This window comes from Dermacentor albipictus, chromosome 7 (assembly GCF_038994185.2).
Source record: "Dermacentor albipictus isolate Rhodes 1998 colony chromosome 7, USDA_Dalb.pri_finalv2, whole genome shotgun sequence".
Lineage (NCBI taxonomy): Eukaryota > Metazoa > Arthropoda > Arachnida > Ixodida > Ixodidae > Dermacentor > Dermacentor albipictus.
Window position 1 is genome coordinate 99,868,624 of NC_091827.1, and position 20,828 is coordinate 99,889,451.

General features: G+C 45.3%; 1 protein-coding gene across 2 annotated transcripts in view; it reads left to right on the forward strand.

The window, feature by feature from the left end:
* The window catches only part of LOC135916857 (cytochrome P450 2C31-like), a 72,315-nt gene extending 57,518 nt beyond the window's left edge, over positions 1-14,797 (forward strand). For both annotated transcript variants that reach the window (XM_070521390.1, XM_065450284.1), the window contains exons 5-7: positions 9,413-9,668; positions 11,634-11,824; positions 14,241-14,797. In XM_070521390.1, the coding sequence (XP_070377491.1) occupies positions 9,413-9,668; positions 11,634-11,824; positions 14,241-14,431 (638 nt within the window). In that variant the 3' untranslated portion in view covers positions 14,432-14,797. The remainder of the gene's footprint in view (positions 1-9,412; positions 9,669-11,633; positions 11,825-14,240) is intronic.
* Positions 14,798-20,828: the final 6,031 nt, after the last annotated feature.

The window sequence follows — 20,828 nt, forward strand, 5'->3', positions numbered from 1 at the left end:
CTGTCTTCAAGATTTAGGGCCATATGCTTTGGGCGAAACATGATTGCTTGTGCCTTTTTAGCTATAATTCTTATATAGATTCTATCACAGTAGTTTGAGATATCCTGGAGCCCCATGTTTGCAATTGACGAGAGTGTCCGGATTTGTGCCTCTGAAAAAAAAAATGGTGGTATTGTCTGCATATCCTATCCATTTGATACTTTCAGCGGCCGAAAAAGGATCATTCATGTAAACGACGAAAAGAAGTGATCCGAGAATGCTCCTTTGTGGCAAATCGTGTGGGATATGTATTATTTTTGAGTTTGAATGATTAAGGCAAACGTACTGAGACCGATGTTGCCGATACGAAGACAAAAACTCATTTGCGTGACCACGTACTCCGTGTTGTTCAAGCTTAGCTAAAAGTGTGATATGATGAACAATATCGAATGCTTTCGTGAAATCTAAATATATATAACTACGACCAGTTCTTTTGCATCAAGCGCCATAGTTATAAATTCTTTTTGTGTTAGCAGAGTCCTTCCATGTTTTTCTGGTCACGAAACTCTGCCGTCACGCTATGGGAGAGGTTCATATGCTGCCCGAAGGTGCCGCGACGCGGCGCCACTGTGCCACAGAGGGCATCGTTCGCGTACCGAAACGCGTGCGCAGTGCGAGGCGAGCTGACGGATCGGGTGCGTTCTGTGCATGTGCTGGGCTATTTTTCGAGTGTTGGGCTGTTTGGTTGAAGTGGCGGGGTTGGACAACGATGCCGAACACGTGTTGCGTGCCGGGGTGCCATTTCGGCTATGAGGGCACGCCCGAAAAGGTGTCGTTGTTCGGTTTACCTAATAACAAGGAGCAGCGCGAGAAACGGAAGCAGGCCATACCGCGGCAGGAAAGTGGTGGTTATAATAGACAGTTTTAGTATAGCGTAAAGTAGCAAATGCAAAGAGTTAGCGTTAGCGTTGCGTGCACCACACTGCGCATGCGCTGTACGTAAACGGTGCAGGAGCTCTTACGTACGTACGCTATTTTCGAGATTTAGCGGTGAACGCTAACGCACGCAAGGGGAGCCTTACGTACGGCAACATGGCGGCGCCAGTCGAAGTGAGAGCTGCCCGCTTCGGATCTATCGAGTCGTCTGCCTGCACTGCTAGGCTCTATCCTTCCCCTCTAATGCTCGTGTTCACCGTAGATTTGTGTGAGGATGCTTCGGCAGTGGCGCACATGTGACAAATGGGCGTTGTTTGCGATATACGTCCTCGATTAGCGGTGTAGTAGGCTTAAGGAGAGGGTTTGCTAATGTTTGCTCATGTTTACTGTATCCGCCTCGAGATGGCGCCCAAGTGTATTTCGCTCGTTCGCTTGGTGTAAAGCCGCATGTCAAGCCGATGCATGTCACGTTTTCCGCGGCGAAACACAGTAGTGTGGTCGGTGCTGTGGTCACAATGCGTGTGCGTTTTACCGACGACGACGATATGAACCTCCTGAAGGAGGTTTTCGCCTTGAACCCATTCGGACGGACGTCAAGTTGGGCGTCCGTTGCAAAAAAGTGGAAAGAAGTGGGAAATCGGATTTCTGGAAGCAAAATTGCCGGCGAAACGCCCCCTCCGGAATAGCATTGTGAAACATGTCCATACATGTCCATACATGTATGTATGTATGGACATGTATGTATGTCCAAACATGTCCATACATGTCCATACTTAACCTCCGGAATAGCTTCGATGTTGAGTGATCGTGAGGACACGTAGAACCTGCGTGGTCGCTGTCGTTCCCGAAGCAAGAGGGCGTCTATGTCATCCCAACTTTAAAAGGACACGTAATATGGGTCCCACAGAACACTCGATCGCGGCATGCCAAGAATAATTGGTGTGTTTGGCGACTGTCGACAAACAAAACACTCAAACCAAACACCTAAATGCGTAATTAATGCAGCGACTGTGGCTTTCGATAAGCTTGACTTAGGGACACACTTGCGGATTTGGCATTTGATAAACTCGACATTTCGTGTGAATTTGGCTTTCCAGTACTTTGTGTTTTTACATCTAGATGGCGCTGTATTTGTTTGCGTTAACGTTAGCGCTTTTCTCCGTTCCGCTATTCTAAAACACTACCTTGTGCCGCGCAGTGCAGTCTTTCTTTGCGTTAGCGCTGCGTCGCACGCTAACGCGAACGCAAGGATTTTACGTGTTTCCAAAACTCTCTAATTTCGAATCGAAGTATACGCGTGTGTGCGCGATACACTTTGACGCCTCGGACATCGTCACTGCGTACAATTTCAACATCAATGGCGACGACGTGTCCCTGGAGCATGAGAAGCCGACGCTGAAGACTAACACCATTCCAAGGATTTTTGAAGGCCTTCCAGCGTACCTGACGAAGCCCAAACCTCGGTCCCGCTCATCGACAGTTCGACCCTCACGCAAATGACCTCGTGCGTTGTCGGGTATGGTTGAAGAGCGCCGATCATCGCCGACGCCGTGTTCAGACTGGACCGATGCTGCATCAGGCAATGACGGTATGTTAGTCCTGTTTACGTCCGCGCCATCAGGTGTGGCTTACTCTTTTGCTTTATGATTGCACCCATAAATTGCTGACTTCTTGCCGTCAGTATGAAGGGCATCGGCAGAGCCTGCAAAATGTCAAAATACATAGCTTCGTTCTTATTTCTTGACAGACTTGGCGCTCAGTGACCCGGTCGAAAACCACCACATGGACTCGGCTTCTCAAACAGACCACGTGATTGACTGTGCCAGCTGTGCTGAAGTGCAGACGTTGAGGCGCCAGCTTCGAGCCGCGAAACAGCACTTCAACAATGCCAAGGAAAACTTACCAAATTGCAATTGCAATCTGCCAAATACAAACGGTAACAGCAGAACCTTCGAAGCCTTTCAGATCGCGAGAAATTGATTATTGATCAGTGTGTGATGAAGGCGAGTGCAGAGTCTGCTCGAGCTCTCGGGTAAGTTCGAAGCACTGCATCACATATATAGCATACGTGAAGGCGAAGCAGTCTTCGTGTGCTAATTTTAGGTACATAGAGGAATGTCCATGTCTATCATAGGACAGTGAAAGCTACGTATTTGATGTGTCTTGAACGAAGGTTGGTCGCCTTCAAATGGAAATCAATGCACAAGGCCACTCAGAAATGACACTAATTTTTGTGCTTGATTCCACTCATTCTGCATTGATTCCACAGTATGGAACCATGTAGCAACAATTTTTGTCTATGGTAAATGTAGAATTCTTGACTGATGGGAGCGGCTTATTCACACAATCATAGCACTGTGATCTTGCTGTTTTCATCTTTCTCAGCACCTTAATGTTATTCTCTGGAGCATGTTTATTAACAGATGCTGAATGATTCTTATTATGCACTGGGGACTACTACACATTTTAGTTAGAACTTGGGAATGCATGCGCACATATTTGCTTGATTATTCGGTGTTCCATATCGACAATGCACCACAGCTCTGTTATTTATAGTGGTCTGCTCTCTTTTAGAGAGTGTTTGTCTGCACGTTGACATGGTTTGCATGATATGCGCAGTGCATTAATGTTCATATCACCTCTTGGCGTACAAATAGCCTTGGTTCACAGCAGTGTGTTTATGCTTGGTAGCATCAGGAATGACTCTGGTAGCATGCTTGAGCATGTGAATGAAATTTGCACCCTTTCCTCGCCAGGTATAAGAAAGACTGGCTATATGACTGTCTTCTCTTGAATATGTCGACGTCTGCATACACATATGTTCAACAAAATAACTTTCTGCCCCTGCCGAGCCCAAACACACTGTACGGCTACATGAAGAACTTGAAAGCTGATTTTGGGCTTGATGCACACATATTTACTATACTGAAGGAAAAGCTGCTGACTTCCCGTGAAAGAGAAAGACGAAGTTGGAAAGCGCATCTCTTAAACTGCATGTTGTGCTTCTGCCTTTCTGAAATGATTCAAACGACAATTTTTTTTTTCTCAGGTGTGCTCATGTTCGACGAAATGAGTGTCAGAAAAAAGCCTGCACGTCAGAGTCCGAGATGAAAATCCTTGGAAAAGTTGACTTTGGTGTACACACCAGGCCAGGAGACCATGAAAAAAATGGTGATCACGTGTTGGTCTTCCTGTTTCGACCCTTTTTGCATGGATGGTCACAAACTGTGGGAACTTTCTGCGCATCGAGCGCCACCCCTGGATCAGTACTTGCAAAGCTTCTACTGCAGTATATTCTACACTAGTTGAATTCCGGAGCGGTTATTGATGCAGTGACATGTGATAATTCGACAACCAATCGGTCAGCCTTGAGGTCCCTAGGTAAGTATTTAATAACATACGACTTGTGCTGCACGCCAGCCAGGAAGGCTTAATTTTATTAGTCGCACATTTCTTTGCAGGCATTCGTGGCGACATCAGAGACAAACAGGTGTCATTTCAGCACCCATGTGACCCCTCTAAGATGATTTACACTGTCAATGATCCACCGCACATATTTAAGTGTATTAGGAACAACCTGCTGAAAGTTGGGAAGCTTTTTGTTAGTGAGATAATTTTTGTTCCTGTTAGATACATGCTCGTATGGTTTTATCAGAAGTAATTTTTCCTTTTTCCTACACCTGCCACAAAGTCAAGATGTATATCGTCATCATTATGTAGAACTCCTAGAATATGAAGAGCTGCAATCTGGACGGCGTGCTGTGCCAAAGCTCACAAAGCCACATATATACCCAAATGCTTTCCAGAAAGTTAGCGTCAAACTTGCTGTTAAGGTAAGGTATGTTATGTTTAGGTGCTATTAGGACATACGAAAGTTGATTTTGCCCGTTACCCACAAAGAACTGTGACAAGAAAAATTTCTTATTGCCAGTTGTTCAGTGAATCCACAGCTACAGCGATGAAATCCTACAGTGAGCAGGAAGCATGCAAAAAGCTCCATGGACCCGCAGCAACATATGAATTCACCAGAAGGATGAACAAATTATTTGACTGCTTGAACTCTCGGAGGCCTGAGCATGTGCAGTACAACGAAGCTGAACATGTTGCTGTAAGAATTACGCTTTTGGCCTAACATATCTCTGATTTCTTGCTAAATACTTTATTACTTTACAGACACTGAAAGAGAGCGTTGCATGGCTCGACAACTGCTGCAACTACATAGAAAGTCTGCCGAAGCAGAGGCAGATTTGCTTTTTGAGCAAGCCGACATGCGAGGCTCTAAGAGTAACCCTGCTCAGTACTATATCTCTTGTTCAGAACCTTCTTAAAGCAGGTTTTCGCTATGTACTGGTGGGAAACTTTGGACAAGACCCATTAGAGGTAAACAAGTGCATCTTCCCGCATGCAACTAGGTAAATAAGAAAGCATTTTTTGTTTCAGAAATATTTTGGCATTATCAGACATGTTGCCGGTGATGGAGGACAGCCAACAGTCCAGCGATTCATATTTATATATAGGATGCTTTCGGTGAAGAATCTTGTCCAGCCGCCCAAGCGATCCTCGGTAGCTGGAGATGGTCCACAACTGCTCCTCAAGCTGCAAGATTTATTCAACAAAGAAAAACCTACTGGATGTCATGTGAGAAACAATAGATTTGGAGCAATGTTTCCTCAACAGAATGAAATCAAGCAGGCCTTTTTATTTTCTTAACTAAGTGTACATGTCATAGTTCTTGTTTTGTATAGAATTATGTGCAAGTCCCTTCATTTCCGGCCGCATTAAACTGTATAGGCATCGCATGTATGGCAGGGCACTGTGCAATGCATGCAGCATCAAGAATGGATGATTTTGCAGCTGTTCATTTAGAAAAGCCATGCCGATTTTTGATAAAGCTTAGTTGTGGTTGTCATGGTAAAGTTGTATGCAGTACAAGGCATCCAGTAAATTTGTTGCATTGTGTGCGGGCTGTTGAGCACACCAACAATATGGTATTTGTATTTCAGGTGGATTCTTTGGCTATTCTTCTGGATGAAGTCCTCTTGGAACCTGCAGAAGCTGCGGAGGAGGCTTCAGTTCTTTGCCATCAGCAGTCCCCAAAAGAATGCATAATGGATTACCTTGCCGGCTATGTCGCAAAAGATGTTCTTTATTGAACTGCTTGAGCTGTGTAAGAACAATGAGAAGTTTTGAACGAGCGGCAAATGGCCTGATTCTTGCCAAATCCAAAGGTGGTCTACAAGTGCCCTCCAGCCAGCTAGTCGCTCTCCTCCAAATTGTGGAAGATCATTTGGAAGTGTACACAGTTGACAAAACTGCCTGTTCTGATGAGTACGTTAATATTGTGGAGAATGTTTTGATGAACAGTCGTACTGCTACAGCTGCTGTCGGCTCCAAGCACCACTGCAAAAGTAGTTCAGTTTTTTCTTAAGACCCGCTTGCATTTTTTCACGAGAGAAAAAAACAAGCAGATGCAAGCAAAGGGGCGAGTTTTATGTCCAGCAGGGGGTGGTAGGAAACCGAGCAGTTGAAGGGGTAACGGTTAAAGGGGCGCAGTAGGTATCACGATTATCGTGTAAAGGCGACCACTTACAAAAATTGCAATGCTGATGATGAAGGAGAACAAGGGTGTTGCGATATATGACCCGGGCATTGATGACAAAAACGCATTTGCTTTGTGCTTTGTTGCAACCTCGATTTGTGTTATACCAGGATAGGGTAGTTCACAGCAATACCACCCTTACCCGGACCATCTTTGAAAGGTATAGGATCAGAATTTCCTTAAATGCGAGTGGTAAAACCGAATAATATGCATTGTTTTACTTTCCATTGTCCTTTAGTCTTGGCTATTGATGGGCTACAATTCTTCAATTGCATATACTTTTAAGTCTATAAGCTGCTATAAGTAAGAAGGTTATTAGCACACTGTTAGCTATACTTGCATTAGATTTGCTGAGTAAGTTGCGTGTGCATGTTTCAGTAACAGCAGAGGAAGTAGAAAGCTGGTATCTCTAACAAGCCATTCAAAAAAATTGCTGTATTTGTGATGTGGCTATTTGTGTTCGTTTGAGAGTTGTTAAGCTTGTGTTATGAAATGTTTATGCTTTACACTTTCTTGTTTATAGAAAAAATCGATCATGCATTCTGTATTTATTGCCATTCGTTTGCTGGTGTTTGTTTCCTGCCCCCCAATGCATGCATCTCACGTTTGATCTTATTTCTTTATGCTTATTATTCCAGTGTCGTGCTTTTAACAAACTTCTTGCATTGTGAATTGTGGACCATTACTGACCGGACGCCTCTGTGAAATCTGTATTTCGCTCCGCCTATTCTACATGATAAATAAGTGATCGTGCTTGCATGTTGTTTTTGAACGAATACGTTATATTTTTTATTCGAATTATAAAGTTTTTTTTCATTTTTCGACCATCATATGAATATCAGGACCGGTGATTGCAATATTTTAACATATTGAAAATAGTTGCGCATTAAGAACCAAAATACCTAGTCTCGTCGTTTCTGCGTCGAAACCACGAACAGCGCGAATAGGTGCTGTGCTTACTGACGCTTCTAAACGGCTGCTTGCTAAGGCAATTGCCTAATTACAATATAGCTAGTTTCAACTGTGCAGGTCCTAACACTTCACCTTCGCCTTAATCCGTTGCTAAAAGCCGCACGCAAGACATTTTGTAGCGAAGTTTGTCTTGCATTAATCCTACCTAAATCTCATTGAGAAATGGCATCGCTTTGCAGAGAAATCTTTAGCGCACGGAACAGCTCAATTCCCTTTTCTTTGTCATTAAGTATTCTATGGTAGCAGCCCTTTGCAATAACAATTTCGTTCCTTTGATCTCTTTATAAGATACTGCCCACAGTCAGAGTCCTTCTCTGCCACACTTTAACAGAAAGTGAACAGCTGTGCTCGGCGAACAATCTCGCGCTATGCGCAACGGAGAATTGGCGCTTACTCATCTGGTGATAAGTGGGACCACTGGCGCTTTGTTGCAAATGAGCGGTGTTTAATTTCAGGCACATATTAAAAAGGGGAGCCCACCGAAGTGTTGAGGCAAATGGCGATGATGAAGAAAGCTGGACCGAGACCGCCCGGGTGTGTACAGCGGATGCATTTCGACGCGGGCGAAATGCAAAACACCCATTTATTTAAATTTAGGTGCATTTTAGAGGATCCCAGGTGGTCAAAATTAATCCCGAGTCCCCCACAACGGCGTGCCTCATAATCGTATCGCGGTTCTGGCTCTTAAAATTGCAGATCTTTCTTTCTTTTTTTTGGTCTGAGACCGTCGCAAGCCCCATGTAATGAGTGGCTTGTTTTTCGTCCCGGGAGCTCATATCATGGCAGAAGACACACTGAGGCAGTAATTTAATTATATTCAATGTTAAAAATAGTTACGCGAAACTAAAGCGATGGTTGAGGAAGTTGAGAAATCTGGAATACTGAGGCTGCCCCACACACAACCACAGCTGTAGCGGCGTTCGCATGCCCTCTCATGCATGGTTGCGCCTCTGGCGGCGGGCGCTGGCTCTATATGAAACTGAGGCGGCAGTTTCGTGACCAGAAAAAAAAATGACTCCGGTGTTAGTAAGGGCAATTCCGTTGATTTGCCTTCGAGAAAACCGTACTGTGATGTCGAGATGAGCGAGTGTTTGCCTAAGAAACCATACATTTGCTTTTGTATGATTTTTTCTAAGCCCTTTTAAAAGACAGGTGAAATGGAAATCGGCCTAAAATTACTCGGGTCGTTTTTTATTTTCACCTTTGTGAATTGCTACCACTTTTGCAATCTGCATTTTCTTCGGAAAGCAGCTCTTAGCGTAAGTTGTAGATTTCAACTAAAATGAATGCAATTATGTCTATAACGATTTAAACTGGCTAACTAGCACATCATTTGCATCACGTGACTTGGAATTTTTAAACTATAAAACGCATTTTTAACGTCATTCTCATTTGTGGGAAAAGCCATACTACCAGAAAATTGTGCTGTTTTATGAATCGAGGGTACTACCCACTGCTAGTCATTGCTAGTCATTTCTAATCAATTGAAGTCATTACAAGTCGTCGTTAGACCTATTGGTTATTTCGGAGTAATTAGTAGTCCTTACAAGTCATTATTAGTTAGTATTAGTAATTGTTAAGCTCTACCAATCTCTATTATAACGTTATCATTCACTGAGTGTCACTATGAATAATTTTTCATTCTTTAATCTGTCTTTAATCGGTCTCCGTATGGCATCATGACGCTTCGACGGACACTCCGGCGGTCAGGTCTGCTGATACAAACTTCACCATGAGCCTAGAAAGGCTTTCGCCTGAAAACAGTATTTACGATCGAAAAGCTTTGTGAATTAGGCCCCTGTATATTACTGGTTCACACATGTAATTACTTCCCTGCCGGCGCGAAGGCTAAATGCGCAGTTTATGAATATATACAGTAACCTGTATTGTCGAGTGACTCTTTGGTTTACCATTTGTTTTCAACAGAGCGGTTTCTGGTGGGCAACGTGAAAACATTCCTAATAGCTGGAATATTCAGCACGACAAACACTATGCATTTGCACCTGCTCAACTTTGCCGCAAGACGAGACGTACAATGTAGAGTGCAACGAGAAATCGACGAAGTGATTGGCACCGAGAGGTTACCAACATGGCTAGATCGAAGGCGCATGCATTATACACTGGCCTGCATGTGGGAAATCCTTCGGTGGAAGCCGGCTCCGCCTCTTGGTATACCAAGAGAGTAAGTTAAACGGAGTGCTCTGCGTTCTTGCCTGTGGTCATTTGCTGAGCGCAAGCTTATACTACTGCTCGATGAAAAACACCTAGTTTAGCTCCTAGACGCGGTTAAATATACTGTGTTGCGCAAAGACGGCATTAAGGAGCCCGTGTCGCAGAAAATCCGGCACTGCCGCGCCGCGTCGGCATCCGGCGTCGGACGTCGTCTCGGCAAGAACATTTTCGCACCATGTTTATGTGACGCAAGGAATGCACAGATATAATTAAATTTCTCAAGCTGAAACACGCAGAAAAAACGTAAACCGCGACATACACACAACCTACAGATATGATAGCTCTTGGATTGTAATTTGAATATACGAGAAAACGTATTTTTTACGTGAAAACTCAAGCAAGCCCCCTTTCCAGGGTTTCTACAATACAAAGACAGGAGACGGCGTCCGCCATTTGCGCATGCCGGCGCGTAAATATCTAAGAGTCCACGGAATGGCGTGCCCGCTTCCTTGAAACACTTCCAAGTGGCGCTCGCCTCTGCCACAAAATTTGGTTGTGGGAGTTCATAGTTGTTTTTTTCTTTTTTCTTGTTTAACCTAGGTAGGACATTAGACAGTATACTAACAAGAGCTTGGTGGCGCAACCCACCACCCCGCAACCCACCACCCCTTTCCAAGGGCGACGCTCATAAAATCCATCCATCGCAGCCCATGCAAGCGGCCGCGTTTCGACCAGAAAGCCCCCCTTAGTGCATAGCGTTCACCGTGAGCATTTCTCGGTAAATATTACGGTTATATACGGTGCAGTTGTTGGGAAGTGCGAGAAGCAGCCAGAGATCTTTGAATGCTATCGCGTTCCACTCTCTAAGGCGTCGCTGCCCATGGGCTCTATATGCAGGCGTCTGCATGAATATTTCAGCTGTGCCTCCTCATATTACACTTAGCACAAAGGAAGTGCATAGGTGGCACCCAGTGCGTCAACTACGCAGTTAAGATAGTTTTAGCGATCAACTTTTACTACAGAGGAAGAGGTCATCAGAAGTAAACATTGATTGATGAATAGTAAAACGTTCGTTAACTCCACAGAAGGAACTCAGATGCTGCAGATAACCCAAACAAATCGGAGCACAAACTTCAACTACAGTTGCTACAGAGGCACTCAATGTGAAATGCGTTGTGGAAACTAACTTGTACTACATTGTACCCATACCCTAATCAATTAGGAAGTATATTCGAGAAGAATGTACAGCGTGCCCATTTAAACTGGCTTGTTTCCTTCGATTGCATTGGAATAAAACAATTCAAATTATGGCTGCTTACCTGCACTGCGCAAGGGATTGCTGAAATACGCCAAAAATGTCTCACTGTCTCTTCCGTTCCTTGGTTTCTTACGCATGCCTTCTAGCGATACCCCCTAAATTATACACAGGTACCGTCACAACAGGTGCAACCAGAAATTAAAAGGTGCGACGACTTGGAAAATACGCAGAATCGATATTTTTTCAGCGATGCTTTCACTATTCATTCTGGATGGGGGTTAAATCCAAAAGCGCCCGTGTACCATGCATAGAATGCATGGCAAAGAAACAGAGGATGTCAAAGTTAATCTGGAGTCCCTTACTACGCCCTGCCTCATAACCAAATCGTGGTTTTGGCACGTAACACCCAAGAATTTTACTGTCCATTCCCACAATAAACAAGGTCACAAGGTGGGTTGTACGTGCGACCGTAATTCCTCGAATTCTGGTTGCCGTAAACCAAGATCGAAGCGTGTCATTGACAAATGACCGTGTTATCAGCCGTGCAGCGAGTGTGTGATTATGTCAAGCAAGCTTTCGTTTTGAGTATAAATAGCATATATTGCACTTCGAAAACGTTTAGAATTTGTCATTGGTTGTACTGTTCGGCATATGTTTTTCTTTAGCAATATTGCAAGCAGTGCTTTAGCTCCTGAGAAATAGTAGACTTCCGTGCAGGGCTAACGAGCACATCGTCGTCGATGGATTTGTCATACCAAGAGGAACTGTGGTCCTTTTCAATATGTGGGCAGCGCACTACGACACTGATCTCTGGCCTGAACCACATCGCTTCGACCCTAGGAGATTTCTTGACAAGGATGGATGCTTCATACCCGAAAAGCTCGATAATATGGTTTTATTTTCAGTGGGTGAGTTGAGTGAGCTTTCAGATATTTTATTAATTATGAAGCTACAATTGATACTTGAGAACCTTCATCAGTTAATTATTACTACATCTGACAGTCTGGTCGGCGAACAATTTACAGAAATGTTTATTCCATGCCACGCATGAGAACTGCCTTCAAGCGAAGGGTGCTGCAATTGAATGATTTAATCAGATTTGACAACATAATACGCTTACTTAACAAATCGGTTAGACACTAAGGAACTTATAACTGAAGTGAATTTTGAAATTTTCTTTACGAAATGAAGCACATGTTTGAAATATGAGGTGGTAGATCATGTGGTATAGCGAGTGAATGAGTGAATAAACGTTTATTGGGTCTAGCAAAACACTATAAAATGCGCAGTCGGCTAATCCCACGACGGGACCGACAGGTCCAGCCTGCCGGCCTGACCACTGGCGCGATGGATGGCCAGGATTCGGTCTTCAAAGACGGGACATCGTAGGAGCGCGTCCCACTATTCCTTGGCGAAATTAGGGACCAACGAGCCGCACTCACAGAGCATGTGAGACAAAGTAGCAGCCTCACCACAGGCCACGCAAGAATAATTCGGGTAAATGTAAGGTTATATGCTTTTAAGGGACGCCGCATTTGGGTAGCAGTCAGTTTGTAGGAGTCTGAGCATGACCGCCTGTGGCCTACTTAGCTTGGAAGGAGGTGGCGAGGCGGAGAAACTTTTCTCTCTAAGTAAAATAATTTAGTTATTTCATTGTGCATCTCTGTCCGCGGAGAGAGTCGCCCAATCCGAGAGCAGCGCGGTCGGTAAAGCCACGCGCAGCCTCACGAGCAGACTCGTTGTCGTTCAGGGGAACCTCCTCAATCGCCTCGATGTGGGCAGGGACCCAAAGGATGGAGTTTATGGAGCTGTCACCGCATTTGGCGCCTTCAGAATTTCAACTACCTGCCGGGCTACCCGGCGTTTCCGGAATACCCTGACGGCCGCTTTCGAATCGCTTTACACCTTGTCTCCCCGACAGTCTTGCATAGCGAGTGCAATGGCCACTTGCTAGGCCAATTCGGGCTCTGTCGTCCGGACCGAGGTACAGTTGATGACTTTGCCTAGCGAGTCCACCACGGAAACCGCAAGAGCCTTGCCGTCTCGGTATGCGGTAGCGGCCACGAAGCTTGCTTCAATATTGTCCTTGTATATTTGCTTTAGTATATTCGACGCTCTTGCCTTGCGATCACCTGCTTTGTGCACGGAATGAACGTTGCGGGGCAATGGGGCGACTATGAGCATCTCGCCTATTTCTTTGGGGATTTGGGTGTTGTCAGCCATGTTCTTGGTCGGGGAGAGTCCTATTTCCTCGAGGATACGCCTGCCATCCGGCGTGGTGCACAGCCTAGTTAGCTGGGCCCGTTCCCGAGTTTCGGCTATCTCCTCCATGCCGAGCCGGAGGAGGTGCTGTGATCTCCAGCAGTCCCCAGGGCGTGGTTTCTCTGGGCTCCTTGCTGTAGCAGCGCGCTGGCTGCACGCTGCGGGTTGCGCAAGCCCAATCCCGCCTCGAAGCCTACGGTGCGCTTTGGTGCTCGCTGTAGCGTCCCAATTTAGGATACCGCAAACTTATATCCGAAATTCGTCGTGCCACAATTCAGCAGGTAATCGCACTTTTCTGGTTCCGGAAGTTCATATATTTAATAAGAAGAGCTCGCTTCAATTTTCCAATGATGATCAGTCCCCTGAGCTTAAATGTCGGACGGTAATTAATGCACTGGAGTTATTTAGCCAGTTATTGCCATGTATCACCCGTCACCCAGTGGGCGCCACCTCCGACAGCTGAACTCCGAAGGAACATTCGTACTTTTTCAAAACGGCTATTTTAAATATTACGTAGAATCTTCGCAGGAACTCCTGGTGTGATCTATTCAAGTCTCATTAACCAAGGATAAATTATATTCGCTTTATACTTCCTTCAGCAGCACAGCCTACAATTTTGACAGACAGCTAATGGTACACCGGTTGTCAGCATCCTACCCGACAAATGTATTTACACTTCTTTTTGGTATTATTTCACGAATTTACGATCTATATTTTAACGTTTACATTAGAAATCTATATAATATTTATGATATTTATCATTTATCTTATGTGAAATGCTTTCGCCTATAATATTATCTTGGGATTACACGCAAAATAGTGTTGATGAACTCAATAAAGCAAGTACAACTTAACTAAAGTTGCACTATACCTTTATAAAACTCAACAATTTGGTATCAAGATTTGTTTCACGTGCGTAATGTTGAAGCTCTAATTGTTTATTTTACTGTTCAAGCTTTATGCTAATTGTTCTTTGTATTGCCCTGTGTTAAAATTCATAACTGTATTTCTTTGATATCTTGCATTCTAATTCTTAAGCTTGGTTTTGTCACTGCATTACAGGAAAGCGGTCATGCCCAGGAGACGTGTTTGCCTTAATGGAAATCTTCATGCTTGTGACATTTCTTTTACAAAAGTATTCTGTCGTTCTCGAAGAGCCGCTACAGGACGACCTCGACGACCTGTGCATAAGTCTTGAGAAATTGCACCATGTTAGAGTGCGCTTTGTGCCGCGTCATTCAGCTGAAGCTTGATGCTTCGAGAAAAAGCATGGTACTCGCGATTACTCGAGCATGTTTGAAGCATTCGTATGACAAGCCCTTACGTGTAATGAGGTAATGGGGTCATGTTCGAAGTGCATGAAGGGCAATGCGCTTCACGTTGATCCATTAAATGTTGCACAGTATTCTTGACCGCCTTTTCTTATTGTCCTCAAAATTTTCTACAACACCTGAACCCCGAGCTGCCGCTCTATTCAGGCATGATTTAGAAACAAGCACGTTTACATGGCGCATAATGCATCGCCTGCATTTAACATGTTTTTTTAAGTTTTCAAAGTTAACTAGTGTAGCGAAGGGGCACGCTAGAGAAAACCCAACTTCCGAGTTATTTTGTTTCAGCTTCGCTATATAATCATGTAATCATGGTTCATACATATGTATCAGTACAACATGATAAGTAAGAAAGAACCCACAAAAATAAAAATATTCAGGAGCCATTCCACCCTGTAAAGGTGGTTCTCTAGCGAAGCTGCTATAGAGGTATGAATTATCTTGGTATAGAGTTTCGTTGGTGTGCAACTATGCATATAATTGTGTATGTGTTATTTATGCGAAATAAAAAGAAATATCAGGCACTCACTACATCATGCACTACGTCATACACACACAGAGCTACCACCGAAGGGCTGTTACGTCGCCGCTCTAAAGACGTCGATGTTGACGCAACTGCGACGGAGCGCCGTTTAGACGCAGGTGGCCGTTAAGCCGAGCCTCGACGCGAGCGACGATATGGGTTTACCGAGGCGCAGTCCAAAGGAGTGCACGAAACAAAGCACGTTTGTTTGTAGCTTGCGATTGAGCATATTTCCGTGTTTTTTAGCTGAATGAAACTTGGAAGGATTGGAGTTTTATTCTAGCGTACAAATAAGCGGCTGTCCGTTTTCCTCCGACACCAGTACATGTGTTTCACGACAAGCGCGGGCTTACCCGCACGGAAGAGGTTTTTCCAATACGGTTATGGCTAACGCTGCATACACACCACACATACTTGAGAAATGGCACCAACCCAGACAAGTTACGACTGCAAACACATACGCCCGATGCACACATTGCCAGGAGTCTTGCAAAGCCGACTTGCAACACCTCATTTGGAGATGTGCAGCTTTTCCACAATGGAGATCCAACATTCAACATTTACTACGCGGAGACGTTGGAACACTAGGAATCAGAATACAAACTAACCCTGAAACACAGAAAGCCATTGCGGCATATGGCAGACAAAGTGGCTTGTTTTGAGTAGTGTAGAAGGGGTCGACGAGCCCGTGCGAGAGCGGCGGAACTGAACATGCACCTGAGTCCGCATAAAGCGGAAGATCAAAGAATGACATGAAGATGTGCTTCAGCCCACAATCCGGGAACCCACATTCCTTTCCCACCTAACCCCCAACAGCGGCCTAGACCAGTCGCGTTCCTTAAAATAAAGGCTTTATTCATTCATTCCCCCCGAGTCATCTTTTAGAGCAGCTACAGACTGGAACGGCCTACTCTATGACGTGTCCATCGCTAAATCACCTACTTTCGAAGGACGCGCACCTGATCATCTTCAATGTCAAATAACCTTCGCTGTTTGTTTTTTGTTATTCGATATATAATCACGCCCCTTATGTAACACACACTGAAATGGGGGGCTTTAAGAATATAAAATGAACTGAAATGAACTCCCGTAGAAGCCCATGTATTGACAGCAGATGGGAATTCTACAATATTTACAACTTTACTGTGAACTACATAATTATGAAAGTAAATGAAACTTGGTGTAATATTAGAGTCACTTTAACGGCTAAATTTTACATAATTTTTTTCGGGATAGTTTCAATAAACCAAAGTTACAGTCGTTTTCAGTAGCCTTCTCCCTCCGTAGATGCCCATGAATGATAGCACACGGGAATTCTGTAACGTTCACAACTGCACTGGGAACAGAAAATTACGACAAATAAATCAAACTCGGCGTAATGATGGAGTCGTGTCAGCCGCCAATTTCAGCATGACTTTTTTTGAGATACCTGCTGTAGATTGAGAACTATAGAGTATCCGCGAAAAAAGTTGGCTTTGCTGCAAGGCAATTTTTGTTCACGGCCTCGATTTTTCCGGATAGTAACCATAGACTATTTCGCTGTAAAATCTTCCATCACTTATGCGATTACGTATTGGCCAGAAGGAATAGAAACACATGATACGCATACAGCAAAATGTACAGAAAGTTCGCTACTAAAAACAACATTTTCCGCTGTTTTAATTGAACACGACAGCAGCATTTGAAGCGGCACTCAATTATGATATTTTATCTACATGCTGGGAATATTCTCGCCAAATGACATGATATATGCGATTTCGCCAAATGACACATTAGCTAAATGACATGATATGGGCGATATAAAATGATGATGGCTCTCGAAGCACGGGTCGTGTTCCCAATTTTTCACCATCGTAGTTCCGAAGCGGCTACCTAATGATTGGCTCGGCGATCACTCAGATGAGGAATCACTGAGTTATATGATAACGAATTATTGGCATCGTCATCCGCCGAATGATAAATCGCAGACTAGGCCATTGCAAATCAGCGATGTCACGGCAATCTTTACTTACGCCCTTAATGTCGCACCTGTAAGCTGTCTTACCTTGCTTACTGCCTTCTTATGGCACACTCAGCACTAAGGGAGCTGGTGCTTAAATAAGCGATCAGCATCCTCGTCAGCCTGTGCACAAATGCACGCGGAACCAACTTCAACGGAAACGGATTAAAACGAATGAATGAATAAATTTTAGTCAAAAGGGGACGGCTCTGTGGCCCCTGCTGAGGTGCGGGAAGATGGTTATGGTACAGCGAAGGGGAGCGAGTGTGAAGTTCACTGCCGTCTCCGAAGACAAGATTCTAGAACCTGAATGCCCCCGACAGCGACGAAAAATCCTACCCCGCCGCTGAAGATGTAGATCTGCACTCTAAGAACAGTTTACACTCTTTGGCTTGCCCCTTCTGCCACACAAAAATAATCGTCATCTGTCTTGATGCGTTTCCTTTCTTTATCGCTGCAAGCCCGGAACTTTCCAGTGACGAACGGCACGCGCGTTATGAGAAGAGGCACTCCAAAGGGTGTAAACTGTTCTATGCTGATAACGCGCGTGCCGTTCGTCACTGGAAAGTTCCGGGCTTGCAGCGATAAAGAAAGGAAACGCATCAAGGCAGATGACGATTATTTTTGTGTGGCAGAAGGGGCAAGCCAAAGGGTGTAAACTGTTCTTGGAGTGTAGCCAGCCACGTCAGTCTCCCCGACCAAATCCAACAGGGATTGTAGGACAGCCTTGGCTACCAAGGTGCAAGGAAAGATCCACTTCTCCAGAGCTTCCGGAGTGCAACGATACCAGTTACAGGCACCTTGGAATTCTGGCCACTCCCCGACCACGTGGCGGGTTGTAGGTGGCGGCCCGTCGTGGCATGTCAAGCATGTGACGATGGGTGCATGCGACCACCTTCAGTCGTTTTGTTCCTCAAGTGGCCCACAACTAGCCACATGTATACGTAAGCCCGCCAATATTCGAGCATGCCTTCGGTGAGCGCCACAGGCACTTCACGTTTTATGAATGATCTTGCGATGGGGGCGAAATGCGAAAACACCCGTGTACTTAGGTTTAGGTGCAGGTTAAACAACCCCAGGTGGTCAAAATTTCCGGAGTCCTCCACTACGGTGTGCCTCATAATCAAAAAGTGGTTTTGGCGCGTAAAACAACATAATTAAAACAAATGATCTTGCGTATGGCTTCAGGTTTTATGAGCATCTTGCATATTTTAACGCGATAGCGTTAAGGAGCTCGTGTCGCAGAAAAGCCGGTGTCGTCGGCGTCGGTGTCGGCGTCGGGTGTCGGCGTCGGTGTCGGCGTCGGCGTCAGCGTTTTTGCGGCGTTGACCGTGAGCGATAAATCACGGCAGGCACTCCATAAATAAAAAGCAACTTCCAAGATGGTCTGGGTGGGAATCGAACCAGGGTCTCCGGAGTGTGAGACGGAGACGCTACCACTCAGCCACGATTTCTTTTTTTTTTCTTTATTGCCGACTTCAACACGTCAGTTTACAAAATCAGTCCGCGCGAAGAACACAACACGTATGTTAAAAATACGTCACCCTCACTTGGGGTTACGTGATGAGATTAAAATTCACGCATGTGTAGCAAAGCTTCCATTCTTGGAAGCCACTCAGGCACTGGGTCTTGTATCTTGTATCCTTCAATAGCTCTGCTAACAGATTCACAAAAATACTGTCTTATGGGCCTGGCATCAATGTCTGCGTGGCTGACCGCCATCCTGGATCGCCAAATACTGTGCAGGCCCAATATCATAATCATGTCAAAAGGAATCCCGTCTTCACTCTCGACGGGCAGAAATCTAATTCCGAAAGCATCAACCGGTAAGTCTTTTTTAATCGTGCGTTGGAGAATGACCCAAAAGAAAAGGGCTTCCCAACAATCTAAGAAAACATGTTCGATAGTTTCTGGCTTCCGGCATATGAAACAATGATTTCCCCAAGGCACAAAGAAACCCTTCGCTTCCAAATACGTCTTGACTTCAAGAGTGTTCGTATAGAGCTTAAAGAAGAAACTTTTAACTCCGCCTGGTACAGTCATTCTTTTCACACGTTTTAGAACTGACTGCCATGGACCTGCACAGTACAACGACTTCCGGTACCGTTGTACAGGTCGTTGTACTGTAAACTCAGCCACGATTTCGATGCTTCCAAAAGGTACAAACGCGCCTCTAGTGAATGCGGTGTTGCCTTCGAAACGAGCCGTGGAAAGTTATACTGTGGTGTATATAGGTAATTATGAACATGTAACTTACAGAAGTCGCAATTACACGAGTAGCGAAGTGCGTTTCGCTGCATTTCTTCTGCGCTTTCCGCACACGGAGAGCCATCTTGCGGCAAACACAGAAGAGCCCCTCCTCTCCATGTACGGCGCTGCCCCGACAGATGGCGCGCCACGCGCGCATTGGATAAAGCCCCTCAATCTCCCAAAGTAGCGCCATTCACTTCTCTCCTCCTCCGCTCGGCGCGGCCTCGACGGTGGCGCCGCCGGCAGTGGGCCTGCCGTAGCAGACGACGGCTAACACGCTACGGGAGGAAATCCGCGGAAAAGTTCGTTCGAGTCCTGCGGAGCAGTTTTTTCAATCTAGATCTTGCTTTGTCAGTCGGTAACTGGCCTTAAGAATGTCGTGTCGGATTTGCGGAAGAAATAGAGAAAAGCACCATTATTCAAGGCGTATTTAAGGCGTAAAGCCGCGCACGTTGAAAGTTCGTGTTGCTGAAACACGACACAAGCACGCGGTGTGCTCAGACACGCGAGTAATTACCAGAGTTTCAGGTTTTGACAGCGCGAAAGTATGTGCACGTGGTTTCGTAGGTTAATTTACGTACCTGCAGGATGCTTTTGTTCGGCCGGCGCGTGAGAGATTCCGACTGTCTGCGGTCAGCAATGCCTGGCAGCAGGGCCGTTTCTGTTCCGCGCCTTTTACAGATGTACGTAGCTCATGCACAGGTTGTGGTGGCCATGAGCAACGTTTTCACACATAGGCGGTATAGATAATTTTAACAACTTACCAGCATATGAAATCGTTATTTATTTATTACAGTGCAAATGGTTAGAATTTGATAGAAAAGAAAGAAGGAACTTGATGGGACAACTGGAAAGAGGTTCAGAAAATAATTATCCCCCTCCCTCATTGGCACCAGCAACACTTTTGTTGAAGTGCTAATTTTATCTCTGTATACTACGTGCGTCTGTATTCTTTTGCGTTGTAAGTTTTCACAAGGAAGCAGTGTTGCGTTAACTGGAACAGTCAAGGCACACAAGACAGAAGAAAAGTTGATTCTTGGGTTTTACATCCCAACACCACGATCTCATAAGGCACGCCATAATGGGGGCTTTGGATTAATTTTTTTTGCAGCTGGGGTTCTTTAACGCACCCCCAATGCACTGGACACGGGCCCGTTTTGACACGGGCGTCAAAAGAAGAGGTTGGAGGAGCCGTGTCACTTCACAAAGCCGCGCGTTCTTTGCCACTTGCTCGAAGTCAGCCCGCCCGATCTTGTGAATCCACCCTTTTCTTCGTTTTGCGTTGCGCCCGGCGGATGGTAAAACAAAAAGCTTTTTGCCGTCACTGGGTGTGTTGTGGCAACCGTAGGCGCAGCAGCACGGCATCGCAATTAAGCACTCGGCCCTAACACATTGTACAAAACTACCGCGCTCCTTCAAACCGCCTGCCGTACTTCGTCGCGGAGGCCCAAGAATGGGGGTCGCAGGCCCAAGATTGGGGGTCGCAGCGCGCTGGAAAGAAAAGATATACAAAAGCGCGGCGCCTGCTCTGCGCCGGAAAGAAAAAA